The following is a 20693-nucleotide window of genomic DNA, read 5'->3' as shown; positions in this document are numbered from 1 at the left end:
TTCTCACTAACCTTTAATTTCCCCCAATCAAGTTTCTTTAAGCAAACAAACAAAAACAGAACCCCTTCCAGTTACCTATACTTTCTTCACAAAGTACCTTGGCAGGTGAACTGTCTCAAACACAGATCTATTCACAGAACTGACTGGGTTGTTCAATGTCCCTGGAGTAAATTCTGCTTCCTACCTTTACCCATGGCAAAGAAAATTCGTTTGCCAAAGGACAATTAAATCTCTCCTCCTGGGGACTTCCCTGGTGGTCCAGAGGTTGGGAATCTGCCTGTCAATGCAGGGAACATGGGTTTAATCCCTGGTCCGGGACCTAGGATGCCACATGCCATGGAGCAACGAAGCCTACAAGCCACAACTACTGAAGCTTGCATGCCTTAAGGTCCGCAAGAGAAGACACTCGCACACCACAACCAGAGAAAGCCTGAGCACAGCAAAATGAAGAGCACATGTGCCGCAATGAAGACCCAGTTCAGCCATAAACTAAAGACTTGAAAAAAAAAAAACTCAAAACTTTCTAAAAAAATAAAAAACCATAAAACTCTCCTCCTCCTTTCCTCCCCAACAATTCCAAAAGAATTAGGGAAAGGCTAAAGAAAAAATACACATAGGAAATATGGGAGAACTCTGACCCTCTCCTGGTGCCTAAGAAATAAAGGACCCTTCCACTAATCTTGTCACCTATTGAAACTTAATTGCAGCTACAGGATAAGGTAACTTTATTAAGGTCAGAATGCACAGACTTAAGCATAAGGCTGGCCAAAATAACTGTTTTATTTAAATGACTTGAAGGTTTAAACAAATTTATCAACCTAATTCAATATACTCAGTTTTTCATACCTGAAATTTTGTAGTCAATTTAAGATAACACCTTCTTGCCTTTCCAATTCAACAGATATTGAATTGGTGGTTTCCATGCACCAAGACTGCCCTGGTTCCTAACTGAACTCTATCAAGAGCAGTTTGTGTCCCTCCTGCTCCCCAAAGCTACCTTTGCCTGTTTTAAGCCTCAACAATCTCCCTTACCTCTAAACTGCCAGGTGCTTACAATACAAAAACTAGAATATGCAGATGCTATCTTGTCTTGTTCTAATTGTCACTTGTCAACTTGAATCAGACTTTTGTCCTCAAGCATACCAGAAACCCTTTGACTGTACACACACAGTATCTTACACCAATCTGAGCACAGAGTATAACCTCAAAGATCAATTAGCTAAGTGAGCTAGGAGTCACAATAATTTTTATCCCAAGACTGACAACCTAATACTGAATTGACACGCCCACAGTACAAAACCAAAACAACCAACCAAAGGGACTCAAGTCTGATTTAGGGGTGGCTTGACAGGGGGTGTGATACACTGAGGCTGCAACACAAAAATATCCTTAGTATTGCAGCAAATAGTTCGAATTTTGACATCTCATGAGACAATTTCAAAGACAGGCCATAGATGATCAAGACAAGGTAAGGCTGAATCAGGGCAAACTCCAAGTGATGATCTTAAAGCAAAATCTGTAGAGCACTCAGATGCTATCTTGTCCTAAGCAGGACTGATTGGAAGTTCTTGGTACCTAAGTACTAGAAAATTGTGAGAAAAAGAAACCACTAATGAAGAAAACCGGGGAAGGAAATGGCAACCCACTCCAGTATTCTTGCCTGGAGAATCCCGTGGACAAAGGAGCCTGGTGGGCTGCCGTCTACGGGGTCTCACAGAGCCGGACACGACGAAGCGACTTAGCAGCAGCAGCAGCAGCAATGAAGAAAACAGGGAGAAAAACGATCCTACAATATTATAATCTGGTTCACTTTTTCTTTCCACTCCAATCTGTTAAGTGTTTTAGGACAGGAAATCAGAAAGGCAATAATACCCCGTGATGCACACAAAGGGGGAGAACTGATAAAACCGAATGAATTTTAAATCCCCCAACAGGAAGTTAACTCCAAGTCTAATTACACGCCTTCAATTATGTTCTCACTTCCTTTACCTTTCTATTTTACAAAATAGTTATGAGATGCAGTTGTTTCGTGGCCACACCTTGTTTTCCTCCACCAAACGCCACACGTCTTGAGGGCGGGCTACTGTATCACCCATTTCTAGAAATTTATCTAGATTACGGGCCTCATTTCCCCTCCTATAAAAGAGTGCTAAGACTAGCACCGACTTCACTGGCTTGGGAAGAAAATTAAATGAAAAAAACACACAGTGCTGAGTCCAGTAAACTCTAATTGCCTGTGTGCTGGGTAATAACATAATTGTCATTACCCTTAGCCCACAGCCTCGCCCTAATTCCTCCATTTCCCACGCTGGCCTCCGCCTCTACCTGCTAACACAGCCTGCTAGACCCGCTCCGCCGAACTTCACGGAGAAATCCTGTCGCGAAGGGAAAGGAGGCCGGAAGCTCCGCTCCTGCACCGCGGGTCAGGGCGGCTGCACCGCGGGTCAGGGCGGCACCCCCGCAGTACACGTCCCAGGAGCTGCGCCCTCCACGCGGAGACCTCCAGTCGCTTGAAATTAGGGTGAAGACCGCCGGGCGCCCCAACTGCTCCTCTTCCCTCCTCACTGCTCACCTCAGCCCAGCGCTGTCAACCGACCGCCGCGAAAACCCGCCGCGGGACTCATTCAGTACCGTTGAAAAATTTGAACGCAGACTCTGCACAAACGCACCAATCAGCGTGCCGGGAACCGGCAATCCCAGCCTTCCGATTGGCCCCTTAGATCCTGGCGACGCCGGAAGTCAGGGTGAGGGACAAGCAAACAACCGGCCCCGAAGGCTTCTGGGAAATGTAGTGTAACTGCGAGAGCCGGTTGCAACAACTCGACGAACGAAGTTACTACAAAGCCCAGAATGCTCCGCTACAAACTATTTGGGATAGGAGGTTAAAAATCCCCCTGCAGATGCGGGAGACAGAAAAGACACGGGTTCGATCTCTGGGTTGGAAAGATCCTCTTGAAGAGGCTTCCCTGGTGGCTCAAACGGTAAAACGTCTGCCCGCAATGCGGGAAACCCGGGTTTGATTCCTGGGTCGGGAACATCCCCCGGATAAGGAAATGGCAATCCACTCCAGCACTCTTGCTTGGAAAATCCCATAGATGGAGGAGCCTGATAGGCTACAGTAAGAGTCGGACACGTCCTTTCCTTTCTTTTTTTTTTTCTTCCTTTTTTTTTTTTTTTTTCCTTTCCTTTCTTGAAGAGAGCTTGACAACCCACTCCAGTAGTCTTGCTGGAGAATCCCATGGACAGAGGAGCCTGGAGGGCTAACGTCCATAGGTCGCAAAGAGTAGGACACGACTGAAGCGACTTAGCACGCTCCCTGCAATGCGGCATAGACTGGCCCTTAGATTCTTTGCCAACTGTGGAGTCTCTCAAACTTTTCATCCAAGTCCACGCCCGGATGTTAGTGCCTGAAGCCACGGTTTTTAGAGGATTGTTCTTTTCTCCTTTAATTCCAACATCCTTGGTTGTATTACCCTCGTATTGTAGAAGAGAAAACAAAGGCTTAGAGAAGTTGAGTAAACTTGTTTGAAATCACATTTTTTTTTAAGTGGAGAAGATGGGATTTGCATTAAGAACATCTAGTCCTATTTATCATCAATAATCACTTAGGAGGTAATAGCAGCAACAAGAACAAAAAGATGAACCTTCACCCCACACACACCCCCCTCGGAATTTTGTTTTAGTCTGTGGCACTTTCAAGTGCCCAGGCAATTCTCATATGCAGCCGGGATTGAGAAGCATTACTCCAAACCAGTAGTTCTCAAAGAACTAGATGATCAGTATAGTTGGAAACTTGTTAGAAATGTAAATTTTAGGTCCCACGTGAGACTTATTGAATCAGAAACTCTGAGAGTGGGCACAGCAATCTGTGTTTTCTATCAGCCCCTCAGGTGATACTGATGCCCACTGAGTTTTGAGACCCCTGCTCTAAACCAAGTGACACTAACAAAATCTCAGGCCTCGGGACCTATTTGTGTTGACAAGAAGGGTTTGAGCCGGATGGTCTTGGCTCTAGATTCTCCCAGGACCCTATTCCACCCAGCATTCTGTGAGGCTGAGATGCCTGCTGCAGATTCTGGCGCCACGTTACCCGAGTGGCCCAGGAATCCTAGGTGCAGAGGGATGGTCCACTCTGTTGCAGCGTGTTACTTCTCCTTCAAGTCGTCTGCGCCCTCCTGAATATTCTCCGTCTGCAACAACAGCCCGGTGCGTTTTCCAGGAGCCCCTCGCCCACCTAGAACGACCACACACCAAAGGACAATATCACTGCAACACCTTCCGACTTCACACTGCGCCTCACACTGAGCACAGAGGCTCTGGGGCGCCAAGAACACCTTTCTCATGGCAAATATTATTAGAATTCAGATGTCCCTCTCTAAGAAAAAAGGGAGGAGATGGTCACTAAAGCATAAAATCTGGATATATTTTAACGGCTTTTAGGGCTGGACTTTTGGAGCAAAAAGATTTACTCATGGCAGACCATAGCCTCTGTCACAACCATGAGCTTTGGGCTCTCCAGAGAAATTTCTGGCTCCTTAAAGAAAAGTTTCACTGACTTGACCTAGTGTCTCAACATTTTCTGGTCATGGATGCTTTTGCGAAGCTAATGAATTCTCTGGATCAGTGCTGCCCCATAGAACTTTCTGTGGTAATGGAACTCTTCTACCCTGTGTGGGCCAACACAGTGACACCACATGGCTAGTGAACATTCAAAATGTGGAAAAGGCAACTGCAGAAGGGAACATTTAATTTTATTTAAACTTAACTAATTTGCATTTAAATATTGTATTGGATAGCTTGGGTCTAGAATTCCATGCACCCTCAAAATATTCATGTGAATATAAACACATATTTTTTCAAATATGTTTTGAGGGGGTTGTGGAGAAGAATGGATTATCAAACTTGGCCTCCAACACCCCTCAGGGTTCTGCACAAGTAGGGAGCGGGGCGGGTGGGAGGAGGGGTCCTCTTCTCAACCTGAGAAATTTCTTTTTTTTAAATATGTTTTTTTAATATATTGGATTTTGTATAATCTTCAGTTTGGAATAGGGATAAACTAACTTTTTCTTCAAAAGGACACAAATCTGAGGAACTTTCTGGAGTGATACAGATGTTCCATATCTGGATCTGATGGTTACACTGATGTATAATAGGTAAAATTTGGTAAGTTGTACCTTTAAGATTTGTGTATTTTACTATATGTAAATTATGCTTAGTAAAAATACATAAAATTTTTTTAAAAGATCAGTGTTCATAATTTAAAAAAGCTACAAAAGTTTTAACAAATAAGCCTAAAACTTTTACAGGAAATTTTAAAACTGAAACTTTGTTGAATAACTATAAAAATAATTAAATAAGGCTTGGGTGTCCCTGGTGACTCAGGCTGTACAGAATCTGCCTGCAGTACAGGAGACCTGGGTTCGATCCCTGAGTCAGAAAGATCTCCTGGAAAAGGGAATGTCTGCCTACTCCAGTATTCTTGCCTGGAGAATACCATGGACAGAGGAGCCTGGTGGGCTACAGTCCATGGGGTTGCAAAGAGTCAGATGTGACTGGGTGACTCACGCTTTCATATATGTTATTAATGAATGGTGCGATCTAATACTGTAAATTCTCCATATTAAAAGTTAAATACAATTCTAATGAAAATCCAATACATGTTTGTCATGGAATTTGCCAAATTGACTTTAAAATTCACATGGAAGAAAAAAATAGAAGAATTGGCATCTGAATTTTGAAAAATAATAGGGGGGATTGCCATACCAGATCTCATAAATATTAACATATTACAAAATTATAATTTTTAAAGTATCATTAATTGATTCCATGAGGATACAATCAGCAAAATCCAGTTGGGACAACTAGACAACAAGAAAACAAAAGATCTAGTTTTTTCAAAAAATAAACAGAAAAAAAAAAAAACAAGCAAAATACAGCAAGAATAGAGTTTTTGGTTTGTTTTTGTTTTTCAATATTCCTTATTTCTAGAGATACAAATAGAAAGGGTAAGGATGAAATAACTCTAGAATTTGCTTCAAAATAATCTGGAGTATGCCAAGAAGAGAAGATGGGAATATAGCTGAAACAAGGTTAGCCACAAATTGATAATTGTTAAAACTGAGTAACAGGAGGTTTTCCCTAGTGGTCCAGTGGCTGAAGACTCCATGCTCCCAATGCAGGGATCCCAGTTCAATTCCTGGTAAGGGAACTAGATCCCACATGCTGCAACTAAAGATGCCGCATGCTGCAATGAAGATCAAAGATCCCATTTGCCCCAACTAAGACCTAGTGCAGCCAAATAAATAAGTAAAACATGTTTAAAAATCCTGACTGACAGGTTCATGATACATATATACATGCATGCATGCGTGCCAAGTCACTTCGTGCCTGATTCTTTGCGACCCAATGAACTATAGCCCACCAGGCCCCTCTCTCCATGGGAATTTCCAAGTTAAGAACACTGGAGTGGGTTGCCATGCCCTCCTCCAGGGGATCTTCCTGACCCGGGGGTCAAAGTTGCATCTCTTATGTCTCCTGCGTTGGTGGGAGAGTTCTTTACCACTAGCACCACCTGGGAAGCCCATGTATATACATATTCAAACATATATGCATTTGAAATTTTCCACAGTTTTTTAAAGTAGGATACTGGCATAGAAATTTTGTTAACAACAGCAAAAGATCAGTAGAAGAATTTAAGAGTGCAGACACAGACCCATGGATATCAGAATTTAGTAAATGCTGAGTAGAATTTCAAATCAAATGGAACAAATAATGGATTTGGGACATTTGCTTTTCATTTGGGGAAAATATTATGTTAGATTTTTATCTAGTACTATTTACAAAAACAAATTTCAGATGAATTAAAACCCTAAAGATATAAAATAATTAAAATTTTTACAGCTAAAAATATGACATCATATAGGAAATTTTAAAGTAAGATAAAAGAAAAAAACTGAGACACAAAGGAAAAGACTGACCAAATCAAAACTTTAAAATTCTGTTTGACAAAAGAAAAACAAACAGGGACTTCCCTCCTGGTCTCGTGGTTAAGAATCCACCTGCCAGTGTACAGGACGCCGGTTCAATCCCTGGTCCAGGAACTAAGATGCCACATGCCTCAAGGCAACAAACCCCACTGAGCTCATGAGCTCTAAAGCCCCTGTTCTGCAACCAGAGAGGCCACCACAGCGAGAAGCCCTTGCACCACAACTAGAGAGTAGCAATGAAGACCCAACACAGCCATAAATAAATAAATAATAAAATTATTTTTAAAAAAGAAAAACAACAAAATCAAATATTTCCAAAACATCTAACAAAATGCAAACAACAACAAAAACCCTCTTAAGAATCAGTGATAGGAGAAGGCAATGGCACCCCACTCCAGTACTCTTGCCTGGAAAATCCCATGGATGGAGGAGCCTGGTAGGCTGAAGTCCATGGGGTCGCGAAGAGTCGGACACGCCTGAGCGACTTCACTTTCACTTTTCACTTTCATGCATTGGAGAAGGAAATGGCAACCCACTCCAGTGTTCTTGCCTGGAGAATCCCAGGGACCTGGGAGCCTGGTGGGCTGCCGTCTCTGGGGTCACACAGAGTCGGACACGACTGAAGCGACTTAGCAGCAGCAGCAGCAGCAGCAAGAATCAGTGATAAGAGGACAAAAGTTCCATAGGCAGGGAGTGGGAGGGAAGGCAATTCGTAGAAGTAACAAAACTGGCCATTAAGACATGAAAAGATGCTTGGTCTCAGCAGTAATGCTGAAATTTAATTTTAAGTTTAATGAAACAAACAAGTATTGTCTTTCACCCATCAGATTGACCAAAATTAAAAGTGTGATGATATCAATAATTTACAAGGTAACTCAGAAGATGGGCGAATGGATGGGCTCAGCTGTTTTAAAGGGCAACTTGGCAACATCTATTTAAAATGTCAAACATGTGTGCCCTGCAACCTAGAACTTCTATTTCTAGATTTAGTTCCAAGAGACACACTTATCAACTTTCACATGAAGACACAGTCTCTGCAACATTTATGGAGCGCCTACTATGTGTCAGTCGCTATGCTAAGTGAGGGGATGCAGTAGTGAAAAGACAGACAAAAATCTCTGTCTTCAGGGAGCTGACATACTAGTGGAGAAGACAGACACTAAACAAGGTAAATAAATATCTCATAAATGAGATCTCATAATATAAATGATATCTCATAATAGGTGATAAATGCAAAGCTGTCTGCTCACCAGGCCCCTAAGGGTAGATGAAAAGAAGAGGAGAAACAGAGGGCTGGACAGAGACAAAGGGAGGACAGGGCTTGCCTAGGCTTTGGCAGTTCACTGACCTCCAGGTACATGCAGGGCCATGGGCAGGGAAGGTAAATGTGCTTGTTTTAAATTAGAAGAGAAGGGGTATCAAAGCTGTGCTGTGTTCAGGGCCTACTAGGCAGAAAGTGCTCAGTGAATGAATGAACCAATGCCAGAAGGCTGTGTGCAAGAACTTCCCAAGTCCTCCCAAATTAACAAGAGGTAAGCCTGGCCCCAGAGAGTCCTTCTGCATCCATTAATATGGTATGATGGGTCTCAAGTTCCCATTATTTATGAATAGGAGACATCAAGGTCTGAAATCACCAAAGAATTTTAGACCTGAAAGAAACACAGATACATCCGGTTAGCTTCATCCATAATTTCAGTCATGACTGTTTTGGCCTTATCCATGTAAAAGGGTAAATATAAATAGGGTAGTTCAGGGACATTTGGATGAAGACTTGAAGAAGGAGGAGTAAGTTATGCAGATATCTTAAGGAAGAGTGTTCTAGGCAGAAGGAACAGCCAGTGCAAAGGCAGGAGCAGAGAGGAATGGTTTAGAAATAGCTAGGAAGTCAGGGTGGTTGGTGGTGAAGGGAATGGCAATCCACTCCAGTATTCTTGCCTGGAGAATTCCATGGATAGAGGATCCTGGCAGGCTACAGTCCATGGGTCAAAAAGAGTCAGACAGGATTAAGCGACTAACACACACACAGGGTGGCTGGATCAAACAGAAAGGAGGAGAGTTTCAGAAAATGAGGCCAGAGATATTCCCAGGCAGGATGTAGATCAAGTGGGCCTTAGTAAGGAAATTCATTTTTACTCTGAATAAGGTGGGAGTCCTGGGAGGGTTTTGAGCATTGATTTACTCTCTACTTCTAATGGGATAACTCTGGCTACTATGCTGAAAACAGGGGGATGGGGAACGAGAGTAGAAATAGGGATATCAATTAGTAGGCTGTTGCATTGTAGTTGTGAGAAATTGGAAACTCCCTAACTGTCCATTAGTAGGGGGGCTGTTTCAGTAAACTGTCTATAAGATGGAACACTAAGCATCAGTTCAAAAAGAGTTCGATAGATCTGGACCGATAGGGAGCTATCTTTGAAGCACATTATTGAGTTAAAACACAAAGTGCTGATTGTGGGTTTGTTTTTTCATTATGAAACCATTATGTTTTTTTTTTCTGGACCTTAAGTATTTTTTTTATTGTAGTATAATTGATCATTATTTTTTTTAATATGCAAAACAGTGCAACACTTTTCCCACAGGTGTGAAGAAGTAATAACAGCTAGCCCTTACCTGGCACTTACCACATACCAAGCACTCTTTGAAGTACTTTGCGCATAACTCATTTCATCCTAACAATAACCCTGTAATGTAAGTGATGTTGTATTTCCATTTTATAGATTGAGGAAATTGAGACTCAGAGAGTGGGAACTTCAGAGGGAAGGAACTAAACAGGACACATGGATAGAAACAATAATTGGAGATTTATCTTTAATTGTTTAAAAAGAATATATCCATGTATTATTAATATTTGTGTACTTTGAGTTTATTATTTCTTATAATGGAAGAGGAAAGATGTCTGCAAAGGAGAAGTGCAGGAAGCCAAGCTCTGTATTTAAAAAGTGAGAAGGAAAGACCCAACTTTTACTCCTACCCCTTCCAAATCTTCTTCATTCCATGTCTGTCACTCCCTCCACCATCCAACCGGTGGTCACCAGGCCAGAAATCCAGACCTGCCTTTCAGCTCAGTGGAGACCACCTACTTCAAGGAGAATAGACAACAGCTAGTCACTGGCTCTAGGTGGCGGCATAACCCTCAGACACCTGTAGGTGAGTTGGTTGTGATCACCCAGTGACACCCCCTGGAGAAGTTTGCAAGTGTGAGCCATTGGTGACAGTCATCAAAAGGATCTGTCTTCTACAGTTCCCATCCAACCAAACACGGAGCTCTGTGGGTGTCCTGGTCTCTTCCTGGCTGATGTGGAATCCATTCTGGAGGAAGAATTACAGATACCTTGTTGTTATTGTTCAGCTGCTAAGTTGTGTCTGACTCTTTTCAACCCCATGGACTGTAGTCCACCAGGCTCCTCTATCCTCCACTGTCTCCTGGAGTTTGCTCAAATTCATGTCTGTTCAATCAGCCCATCTTGGGTGGCCCTGCACACCATGGATTATAACTTCGAGTTACACAAGCCCCTTCACCATGACAAGGCTGTGATCCATGAAGACACTTTGTGCGTTAGTCACTAGATCGAGTATGACTCTTTGTGATCCCATGGACTGTAGCCCACCAGGCTCCTCTGTCCATGGAATTTTCCAGTCAAGAATACTGGAGTGGGTAGCCATTCCCTTCTCCAGGGGATCTTCCCTACCCAGGGATAGAACCTGGATTTCCCACGTTGCTTGGGGATTTACCATCTGAGCCACAAGGGATGACACCTTGGCACACAGCAAATAAATTAGCACACAGTAATTAAAAGCGATGAACTATAGGAAACAACCAAGCATCCATCAACTGATGAATGGATAAATAAAATGTGGTAAATCCATACAGTGGCATAGTATTCTTTAATAAAAGGAATAAAATACTGATATAATACTGATATATACAACAAAATAGATGAACCAGAAACATTATACTAAATAAAAGAAGCCAGACTCAAAAGGACAAATACTGTATAATTCCATCCATATGAAATTTCCAGACTAGGCAAATTCAGAGACAGAGGAAAATGAGTGGTGCCTTTGTATTCTTCACTTCCCTTGTGGCTCAGCTGGTAAAGAATCTGCCTGCGATGTGGGAGACCTGGGTTCGATCCTTGGGTTGAGGAGATCCCCTGAAGAAGGGAAAGGCTACCCACTCCAGTATTCTGGCCTGGATAGTCCATGAGGTCGCAAAGAGTTGGACAAAACTGAGCGACTTTCACTTCACTTTCACTTTTGTATTCTTCTCGAAGTTGGAAAAGGGAAATCACTTGAAATTCCATCCTGTGCATTTGCAGTGGACCCTGGCCTAGGTCAAGGCTTTAATATTGGAGACTTTTTCTATTTAAAAAAAAACTTTCTAAATTACAAAAATTATATATGCTTATGCATCTCTTCAGAGAAGGCAATGGCACCCCACTCCAGTACTCTTGCCTGGAAAATCCCATGGGTGGAGGAGCCTGGTGGGCTGCCGTCTATGGGGTCGCACAGAGTCGGACAGGACTGAGCGACTTCACTTTTACTTTTCACTTTTATGCATTGGAGGAGGAAATGGCAACCCACTCCAGTGTTCTAGCCTGGACAATCCCAGGGACAGGGGGGCCTGGTGGGCTGCCGTCTATGGGGTCACCCAGAGTTGGACACGACTGAAGCGACTTAGCAGCAGCAGCAGCAGCATGCATCTCTTACGTCTCCTGCACTGGCAGGCAGGTTCTTTACCACTAGCGCCACCTGGGAAGCCCATAAACATACTACTATTTGGTTAATTGTCTGCTATAATGAACAACTGGATAGTTTCCATATTTTTGCTATAACAAGTAGTACTGCTAGAAACATCCTTATACCTGCATGTCACACATGTGTTAAGAGTTATTTTAGAACATATATAAAAAAATAGAATTGCTGGGTCATATGTTGTGGGCATCTTCAATTCTACTCTGTAACAATAATTTTTTTTTCCCAAAGTTATTCTGTATTCTTTTTTTTTTTAGATTACTTTTTTATTTATTTTTGACTGTGCTGGGTCTTTGTTGCTGTGCAGCCTTTCTCTAGTTGGAGCGAGCAGGGGCTACTCTCTAGTAGAGGTGCATGGGCTTCTCATTGTGGTGGCTTCTCTCGTTGCAGAATACAGGTTCTAGGCACACCGGCTTCATTAGTTGTGGCACACAAGCATAGCTGCCCCATGGCATGTGGAATCTTCCCAGACCAGGGATCGAACTGATGTCCCCTGCATTGGCAGGCGGATTCTTTACCACTGGACCACCAGGGAAGTCTCTATTCCATATTCTTGAATGGAATATTCAAAAATATTCCTGAACCATATTCCTTCCATATTCCTGAACCATACTTGATTTTATCCAATTTTCCTCTGCCAAGGTGAGGGAGATGCTGGCAAGCAGGCAGCACCATTCCCTCCAGTTCCTGCACTGGATTGATGGTTTGCTTTCTGAGAGTTGATTGAAAGGAGCTCTAGAAGTCAGTCAAAGGCAAGATATTTACCAAAATTTAGGACATCATTAAAATAATCTGGAGGGAGGAAACAAGATGGCAAATTAGAAGGACTTGAACTCACTGACTCTCATGAAAACACCAAAAATAAGAACTGGTGTTGGAGAAGACTCTTGAGAGTCCCTTGGACTGCAAGGAGATCCAACCAGTCCATTCTGAAGGACCATCAGCCCTGGGATTTCTTTGGAAGGAATGATGCTGAAGCTGAAACTCCAGTATTTTGGCCACCTCATGCGAAGAGTTGACTCATTGGAAAAGACTCTGATGCTGGGAGGGATTGGGGGCAGGAGGAGAAGGGGACGACAGAGGATGAGATGGCTGGATGGCATCACTGACTCGATGGACGTGAGTCTCAGTGAACTCCAGGAGTTGGTGATGGACAGGGAGGCCTGGTGTGCTGCGATTCATGCGGTTGCAAAGAGTCGGACATGACTGAGCAGCTGATCTGATCTGATCTGATCTGAACAATCATAGACCAAAAAGAAGACAGATTTTCTCATTTGCCAATCTGATGGAATTTCAGATTTGCCAATCTGATGAATGTGAAATGGTATCTCACTGAGGTTTTCATCTGCATTTTCCCTGATAACTATGGGGGTTGAGCATCTACCTCAGTCTCTGTGGATTATTGGCCACTCGTTTCTGTTCCTCTTTAGTGTCTGCACAAGGGCTTTCTCCATTTTTCTTTTGTCTTTATCATATTGACTTCCCAGCCTTTTTTCTTATGTATGGTATTTAGAGTTGAGATGTCACAAATCTAATTTTGTGTATCTTTATCTTCATTTAACATTATACCATAAGCATCTCATCATCTAAATCTCAGCAAACATGTTTTTATAAACAGTATTTCTCAACTTTACAAAATATAGTGATGTTTAGATAATACAAAAAGTATAAAAAAGAAAATCAAATTATCCATAATTTGACTATGTAGCAATAACCACCTTTTTGCATCCTGGTATAATCTTTTCTACTATATGTTGCATGTAATGTACATTTTTAAATAAATTAGAATAATTCTCAGAATAGCTTTGTAACCTTTTTTCAAACTTCTATGGTTTGAATATTTTTCCACATCATGAAGTATGGTGTGAACTTAATCTATTTAAAGCATCACTCTTTTTACTGAACTTCTCAGTTTTTTCTATCCTGTGTTATAAATAACCTTGTATAAATATTTCCGTGGATAAACTTTGGTTGCACTTCATGTTTTTTCTTAAATTCAATTCCAATCAAAGATTATTTTTCAATGATCTTTCCAGAGTCTTTTTTTTTTTTTTGATCATGTCATGCAGCGTGTGGGATCTCAGTTTCTTGTTCCCTGACCAAATATTGAACCCTCACCCCCTACATTGGAAGTGTGGAGTCTTAACTACTGGACCACCAGCGAAGTCCCTCCAGAACCATTTTTAAGGATCTTAATAAATCTTGGCAAAGTTCCCTTCCCCAAATGCTCTATCTTCCCCAAATATAAATCTCTTCATGCCTTTCTGTTCAAAAAGGATGGCTGGCTCCTCCAGTGCCTATTTAGTGTCCAGCACCCTCGGAAACACATTTGCATTGCTTCCTCTGCCACCACTTCCTCTCAGTCATCTTGGTTTATTTCTAAGACACATCTGCATCCTCTTGTTAACACTCCACACCTCTGCTCAGGCAGCACCTTCCACCTAAAATGCCCCTCAGCTACTCTGCCCTCTGCTGGGCTCCCAAAGCCCATCGTAGACCTTCAGAACAAAAGTTTCCACGTTGAAATGATTGTGACACCACAAGTTTTAATAAAGGAAATCAGATCATGTCCTGTGCCAGTTTAAAACCTTTCCCTGGAACATAATGAAAAGTTCAGAAATTGACACAAATACACTTGGGAATATAGACAATGGTAATGAGATATTTCAGGTGAGTTGGGAAAAGATAATGATACTGGGGTAACTGGATAGTTATTTGGAAAAAAATTTATGGATTCCTGCCTCACATCTTACACTGAAGGGAATTTATGATGGAACAAAGATTGAAATGTAAAATATGAAACCAAGTAGAAGAAAACAGAGAATTATTTTTAGAGTATCAAGCTGGAAAAAGTCTTCATAAGAATGACATAGAACCTGGAAACCACAAAGGAAAAGACTCATACATTTAATTATATAGAAAATAAAAGTTTTCCCATGGTAATAAATAATACGTTGGGAAACTATTGATAACTTATATGTAGGGGAGGAAAAAAAAGGATAAACATTCTACAAATCAATGAGAAAAAAGTTCAACAGAAATACCAACTGAAAAAAACGGCGAGCAAAATAAACAGAGAATTCATCAGAACAAAACCTCACCCCCCAAAAAGTCTCATATAAATATGAAAAATTGCTCAACTTCACTCAATAAAAAGAAATGAAAAATAAAAGTGCCTCTCAGTTTTTACCTATCAGATTGGTGAAGATAAAAAAGTTTGATAACACTCTGTGTAGCTCAGGATGTGAGGCAATAATCAGTCTCATGCTTTAATGGTGGGGACCAACTGGTGCAGCTGCTATGTAGAGCATGTTGCCAATATCCATTAAAACAAAACAAAAACAAATTCATATATTCAGTTACCGGCAATTCCACTTCCAGGAATTTACTTAACAGATAAACTCCCACATATGCAAAATAACCAATGAACAAGTTATACCTTTATTTATAATAAGATAAGACTGGAAACTACCTAATTGTCCCTAAATAGGGGATTGGGCAAGTGCATTACGGCCTATCTTTATAAAGTGTTAGTGTCCTACTCTTCACGACCCCATGGACTATAGCCCACTGTCCATGGACTTCTCCAGGCAAGAATATTGGAGTCAGTAGCCATTCCCTTCCCCAAGGACTCTTCCCTACCCAGAGATTGAACCTGGATCTTCTGCATTGCAGGTGGATTCCTTACCGTCTGAGTCACCAGGGAAGCCCATATTTTTATGAAGTTGTGTGTTAATTTAAAAAATTAAGGGAGAGTTATATGGGAAAAGAATCCAAAAAAGAATGGATATATGTATAACTTTTTTTTTTTGCTGTACATCTGAAATTAACACAACATAGTAAATCAATTATACTTAAATATTTAAGAAATAAAGCAAAAAATCAGGGTAGACTGAAAACATAGCGCTCAGCAAAAAAAAGCAAGATGTAGAAGTGTTTATAGCAAGTTACCAGTTGTGTAAAACATTTTTACGTATACATTTGCTTGTGAATACAGTGAGTGTCTCTGAAAGACTCCAGAAGAAAGGCTTAAGAGTGATGATCTCTGAGACTTGCCTGATGGTCCAGTGGTTAAGACTCTGTGCTCCCATTGCACGGAGCATGGGTTCAACCCCTGGTTGGGGAACTAAGATCCCACATGTCACACAGTCAGCAGAAAAATTAATTAATTAATTGTGATGATCTCTGTGAGGGGAATCAGGGATTAGAAAGCAGGAGCGGGAAGAGGACTTTCTATGCTCTTCGGTATATTTTAATATTGTATTTTCAATCAACTAAATTACCACAAAATAAAACTTTTCAATGTTTAGAATCAATTCCAACTCATTCCCACAGTCAACTTCTCAACATCCTTTCACATAGCATTTGCCCTCCCTCAGTCACAGTGCTTTTCCTTCAGTTTCTGGGACATGCCAGAAGCTTCCTCCCTCAGGACACGTTGTACAAGCCATTTCCTCTGCTAAGTCTGATGTTCTCTACACTCTTTCAACGGGTTGGCATATTCTTACACTTCTGGTCTTGGGTTCTAAGTCATTTCTTCCAAGAGGCCATCTCTGGCACCCTACACAAACAATTAAAAAAACAGTTTAAAAAAATGTCTGTTTCCCTCACTGGGCAGAGAGGGCACCCATTTTAATGGACCACCTATTCCTTCACCCTCTTTATGAAAATACCCTGATTTGTTTTCTTCAGAGCCATAGTCACTATTTGAAATTACCTTCTTTTCTCAGTCGGAGAAGGCAATAGCACCCCACTCCAGTACTCTTGCCTGGAAAATCCCATGAACGGAGGAGCCCGGCTCAGTTATTTACTATCTCTCTCCATCTCAAGGGTTTTAGTCTCTATGAAAGCATGGGTCATGTCTTGTCTTGTTCCTAAGTCTATTTTCAGCAACCCAAACAATAAATATTTGCCGAATGTATTTATGCAGCAAAGACTATGGACTTCACAAATAACTCTAAAATCACCACAATAACTCAAGGAGGGAGGCTGGTTTTTACTCTATTTTTAGAGTTAAGGATAACTGAGGCGCGCAGCAGTTGAGTAACTTGCCAAATCGGCAAGACTAGAATCCCAAACACAAGGTTCTTAGCCACAAGGCAACACTTTTTCGATATACAAACTGATCGGTGGATTAAACTGACCAAAAGAATGAATGGAAATGTGAATGTTTCCCTTGTGTGTCCGGAATCCTCAGATCTATCGCCAGGGGGCGCTCTCGCCCAGTTCTTGACGCCAGTCCTCCAGGCGCGCACTCCCTCTGCGTCTCGGGCTCGCGCGCGCTGCCGCGGCACCGGAAGTGACTGAGCTTGCAAGTTCCCCCGGTCTCTTCAGGGAAACTGAGGCCGGCTCGTTCGGAAGAGAGAGCGCGAGCCGTCAGCCAGGTAGGCCGGCCCCGGTCCGCAGCGCGGAACTTGGCCGCGAAGAGCACTCGCGCCCGGAAACGACCTGGCCGATGAAGGGGGTATGTGGCCCCCCACGGCTCGCGGGGCTCGCAGGTGAGAGCGCCGCCTCTCCTGTGCGTGGCAGGCGCTGCGCCCAATGGGAGCCCTCGCCGTTCTGCTTCCGTGCTACCTGGGCTCATTGATTGGCTACGCCGGGGCGGGCCGCCGGGGGCGAGACCCCACCTCCCAGAAAGGTCTAGGGGGCGCCCCTGAGGGAGAGCGGTTGCCTAGCAACGGGGCGGTGGCCAGGCGGGTACCCGGCCTAGCGCGCGGAGGAAGCCGCGAGGCCGCAGCCCACCCACCCCGGGCTCTAGAGAGGTGCAACCCCGGGCCCCTAAGGCCTCCCGGGGGTGCCAAGAAGCCGACCTGGGCCTGTCCCCAGGAAAACGTAGTCTCAGCTGTGGGGGCTCTCGAGCAGGCCTCGACCCTTGTCTCTGACCGGTGGAGAGGCTCGGCGCCTCACCCTCGCCGGGTCTTTGTGCAGGGCGCCGGCGGCCATTGTGTCCGTGCGGGGAATGGAGGACCCGGCAATCCCCCACCGCCACCGCCACGACCAGGGCCTTTGGGGAATTCAAAGAAAGCCAGCGGCGTTTCTGGGGGGTCTCCGGCTTTCAGCCTCCCAGAAAGACCCGGGGATGGCCTTTCCAAATTCAGACCGCAGATCTAAGGCAGTGTTCCCCTCCCTCTGTTTCTCATCGAAACCTTGAGCCCCATCGAGAAGTCCCTTCAGGGTTTCTTCGGAAGCCTCACCCAGGGCTGATACTGAAATAGAAAAAAACAAAAACTAAACCTCACACCAGCCACCTCCGAGAGAGTTCTCCTAGCTCCCAGTAGGAGGCGGAGAGCCAAGGGGCGTGCAAGAGCGAGGGGGCTGGGCTCCCGGGTGGCAGGAGGCCGCGGCTGCTAAGCGGCCGCCCTCGATCGGGGCGATGGAGAAGGAAGCAAGCGAGGGGGCCGGTTCTTGAGCTTCGTAATTCCTGTGTCGCCTCCTGAGCTCTCAGTCCGCCGGGTCGCATGATCCCTCCAGCCGGAGCTGCTTTTTTTGCCAGCCGCCGCCGCGAGGCCGGTTGACTTACCGGCATCCCCGCTGCCACCTCCTCTCCCACCTATGATACAAAAGATCTTCCGGGGGCTGCACCTGCCTGCCGTCGCCTGAGACGGATTTGAATGTAGGTGGTGAGGGGGTATGGGGGTGGGGGGCAGACTGCCCATGGGGGTGACTTTTCGAGGAAGACATTTCAGAGAAAAGGGGGTGGCTGGGATAAAAGGGGAGGGGAAAAAAAGGTCAGTGTGATGATTCAGAGCCCACTGGTGCTTTCAAATTGACTTCATCGAAGTACCTGGGAAGCTAGACCCAGATCTTCATAAGAGCGGCAAAGAACCCAGTTCAAGTACCTGGAGTGGGGAATGGGATGTTGTAGGTAAATGGCTTGCATATTCATTTTTTTACCCCTGAAGCTCTTTCTCTCCCTTCAGAACCTTGTCTTGGCTTTGGATCTTCGAAGAGAACCACTAAGCAGAGACCAGACCCAGTGAGTGAGCAGGTGTTTTGGACAATGGACTGGCGGAGCCCATCCTTATTATAAAAATGTCTCAGAGTAACCGGGAGCTGGTGGTTGACTTTCTCTCTTACAAGCTTTCCCAGAAAGGATACAGCTGGAGTCAGTTTAGTGATGTGGAAGAGAACAGAACTGAGGCCCCAGAAGGGACAGAATCAGATATGGAAACCCCCAGTGCCATCAATGGCAACGCATCCTGGCACCTGGCGGATAGCCCTGCTGTGAATGGAGCCACTGGCCACAGCAGAAGCTCGGATGCCCGGGAAGTGATCCCCATGGCAGCGGTGAAGCAAGCCCTGAGGGAGGCAGGCGATGAGTTTGAACTGAGGTACCGACGGGCATTCAGCGACCTGACGTCCCAGCTCCACATCACCCCAGGGACAGCATATCAGAGCTTTGAACAGGTAGTGAATGAACTCTTCCGGGACGGGGTGAACTGGGGTCGCATTGTGGCCTTTTTCTCCTTCGGTGGGGCACTGTGCGTGGAAAGCGTAGACAAGGAGATGCAGGTATTGGTGAGTCGGATCGCAACTTGGATGGCCACTTACCTGAATGACCACCTAGAGCCTTGGATCCAGGAGAACGGCGGCTGGGTAAGAACCACGCCCCTTACATATTCATTTTCCTTGGCTTCTGGTCAAATCCCCAACAACCTTTCCCCCTGTGTCTGTTGTGCTGGGTGATTATTATTGTTTGTTAAGGAGACATAATTGGCCTCATTGTATCACAGAGATTAACTTCTGAAATACAGATAACCTAGTTCTGTGAGGACCAGACATCTTCATTCTGTCTTCCTCGTGACCCTACTCTGTCATACTTGTGTTCCAGTTTCTCTGCAGAAGATAACATAGCCTGTGTGTTCATTTGGCCCCAAACCTTTGAGAATGCAAAGGTAACAGGTTACCCCTCACCCTGACATAATGGCTCATGATGTTAAGGGGGTGATGAGTGGAATGCCTGGAGAAGATAGTGAGTATCAGTGACCCACCAGCCCCTTCAGTCTTACTCCCTTGAGATGTCAGTCCTGTCCTGGGCTTCCCTCCTCTAAATCAGGTTCCCTTTATTTCAGAGTTTGCATGGCCTGGCTTTGCATCCCTCTGGCTTGGATGGCTGAGGATTGATTTTAGGTTGTAAGCTGCGCCAGTGGGCCAGTTGTGTTTGTCCTATGGCCCATGTTTATTGGCTCTAAAGTATGTGACTTTTCTGTGTGGTTGGCCAGTTTGCGGAGCGCTTGCTGTGTCACGCATAAGCCCAGGGACTTTGCACCTCACTGCCTGGGTTGGTTGGGGAGCTCCAGCTGTTATGCTTGTCACTTTTCTGCCATGGCCCTGGGGCCTCTTCACTGAGCACTGTTTGCTGGCAATGCAAGAACCTGGTCTTTGGGGCTCCTTGGCACATTGAGATTCAGTGACAGACTTCAGAAACAAACTGACACGGGTGTGAGTCCCAGCCCCGTCACTTAACTAGGTGTGTGACCTTGGACAGGCCAGTTTACCTTGAGCCTCAGGTTCTTCCACTAAAAAAATGTGGCCAACCCTCCTTGCCTTGCAGTCCTTGTAAATCTTGGAGCTGATGTGAGCATAGCGACAGGAAGTTTGCTCTAGTAGTTATTGTCAGATCCAGGTACACTTTCTGAACCCGAGTCGTGCCTCATTCCTTTGCCAGGGAAGAGAATTCCCTTGCCCTGATATCACCAAGTCAGGATGAGCTGGTGTGGAGGGATTCTTTACCTGTGGTCACTGTCAGCAGCTTTTGCTCTTTTGCAGTGAACTCAGTCATATCTCCCCGCTTATCTCCCTGCCTCAGGGAGGTGTAGGGCTTATGAGAGGTATTCATTCTGTCCTTCAGAAATTGAGCAGGCTGTGGAAAATAAGTCATCTATTGAAGGAGCTGAGGTGGAAAGGGCCACGCACCATGGACTCAGGAATGTTGAGAATGCAATTATCCAG

At 44.2% G+C, this 20693-nt stretch overlaps 2 protein-coding genes across 12 annotated transcripts in view; one reads left to right on the top strand and one right to left on the bottom strand.

Moving 5' to 3' along the window:
* The window catches only part of TPX2 (TPX2 microtubule nucleation factor), a 56887-nt gene extending 54265 nt beyond the window's left edge, over positions 1–2622 (bottom strand). For 5 of the 8 annotated variants that reach the window (XM_005214603.5, XM_059892489.1, XM_005214600.5 and 2 more), the window contains exon 1: positions 2573–2622. The gene's annotated coding sequence lies outside the window, so the exon portion shown is untranslated. 8 annotated transcript variants of the gene reach the window in all.
* A 14403-nt stretch (positions 2623–17025) lies between these two features.
* BCL2L1 (BCL2 like 1) overlaps positions 17026–20693 on the top strand; it is a 51267-nt gene continuing 47599 nt past the window's right edge. The window contains exons 1-2 of one of the 4 annotated variants that reach the window (XM_005214498.5): positions 17026–17125; positions 18662–19337. In XM_005214498.5, coding sequence (XP_005214555.1) covers positions 18774–19337 — 564 coding nt within the window. In that variant the 5' untranslated portion in view covers positions 17026–17125; positions 18662–18773. Of the gene's footprint in view, positions 17240–18091; positions 18355–18643; positions 19338–20693 lie in introns of those variants that run through there. The other 3 variants (NM_001077486.2, XM_005214497.3, XM_010811365.3) reach the window with 3 other exon arrangements.

The sequence above is a fragment of the Bos taurus genome, chromosome 13 (assembly GCF_002263795.3).
Source record: "Bos taurus isolate L1 Dominette 01449 registration number 42190680 breed Hereford chromosome 13, ARS-UCD2.0, whole genome shotgun sequence".
Lineage (NCBI taxonomy): Eukaryota > Metazoa > Chordata > Mammalia > Artiodactyla > Bovidae > Bos > Bos taurus.
This window is presented reverse-complemented; position numbering and strand designations above follow the sequence as displayed.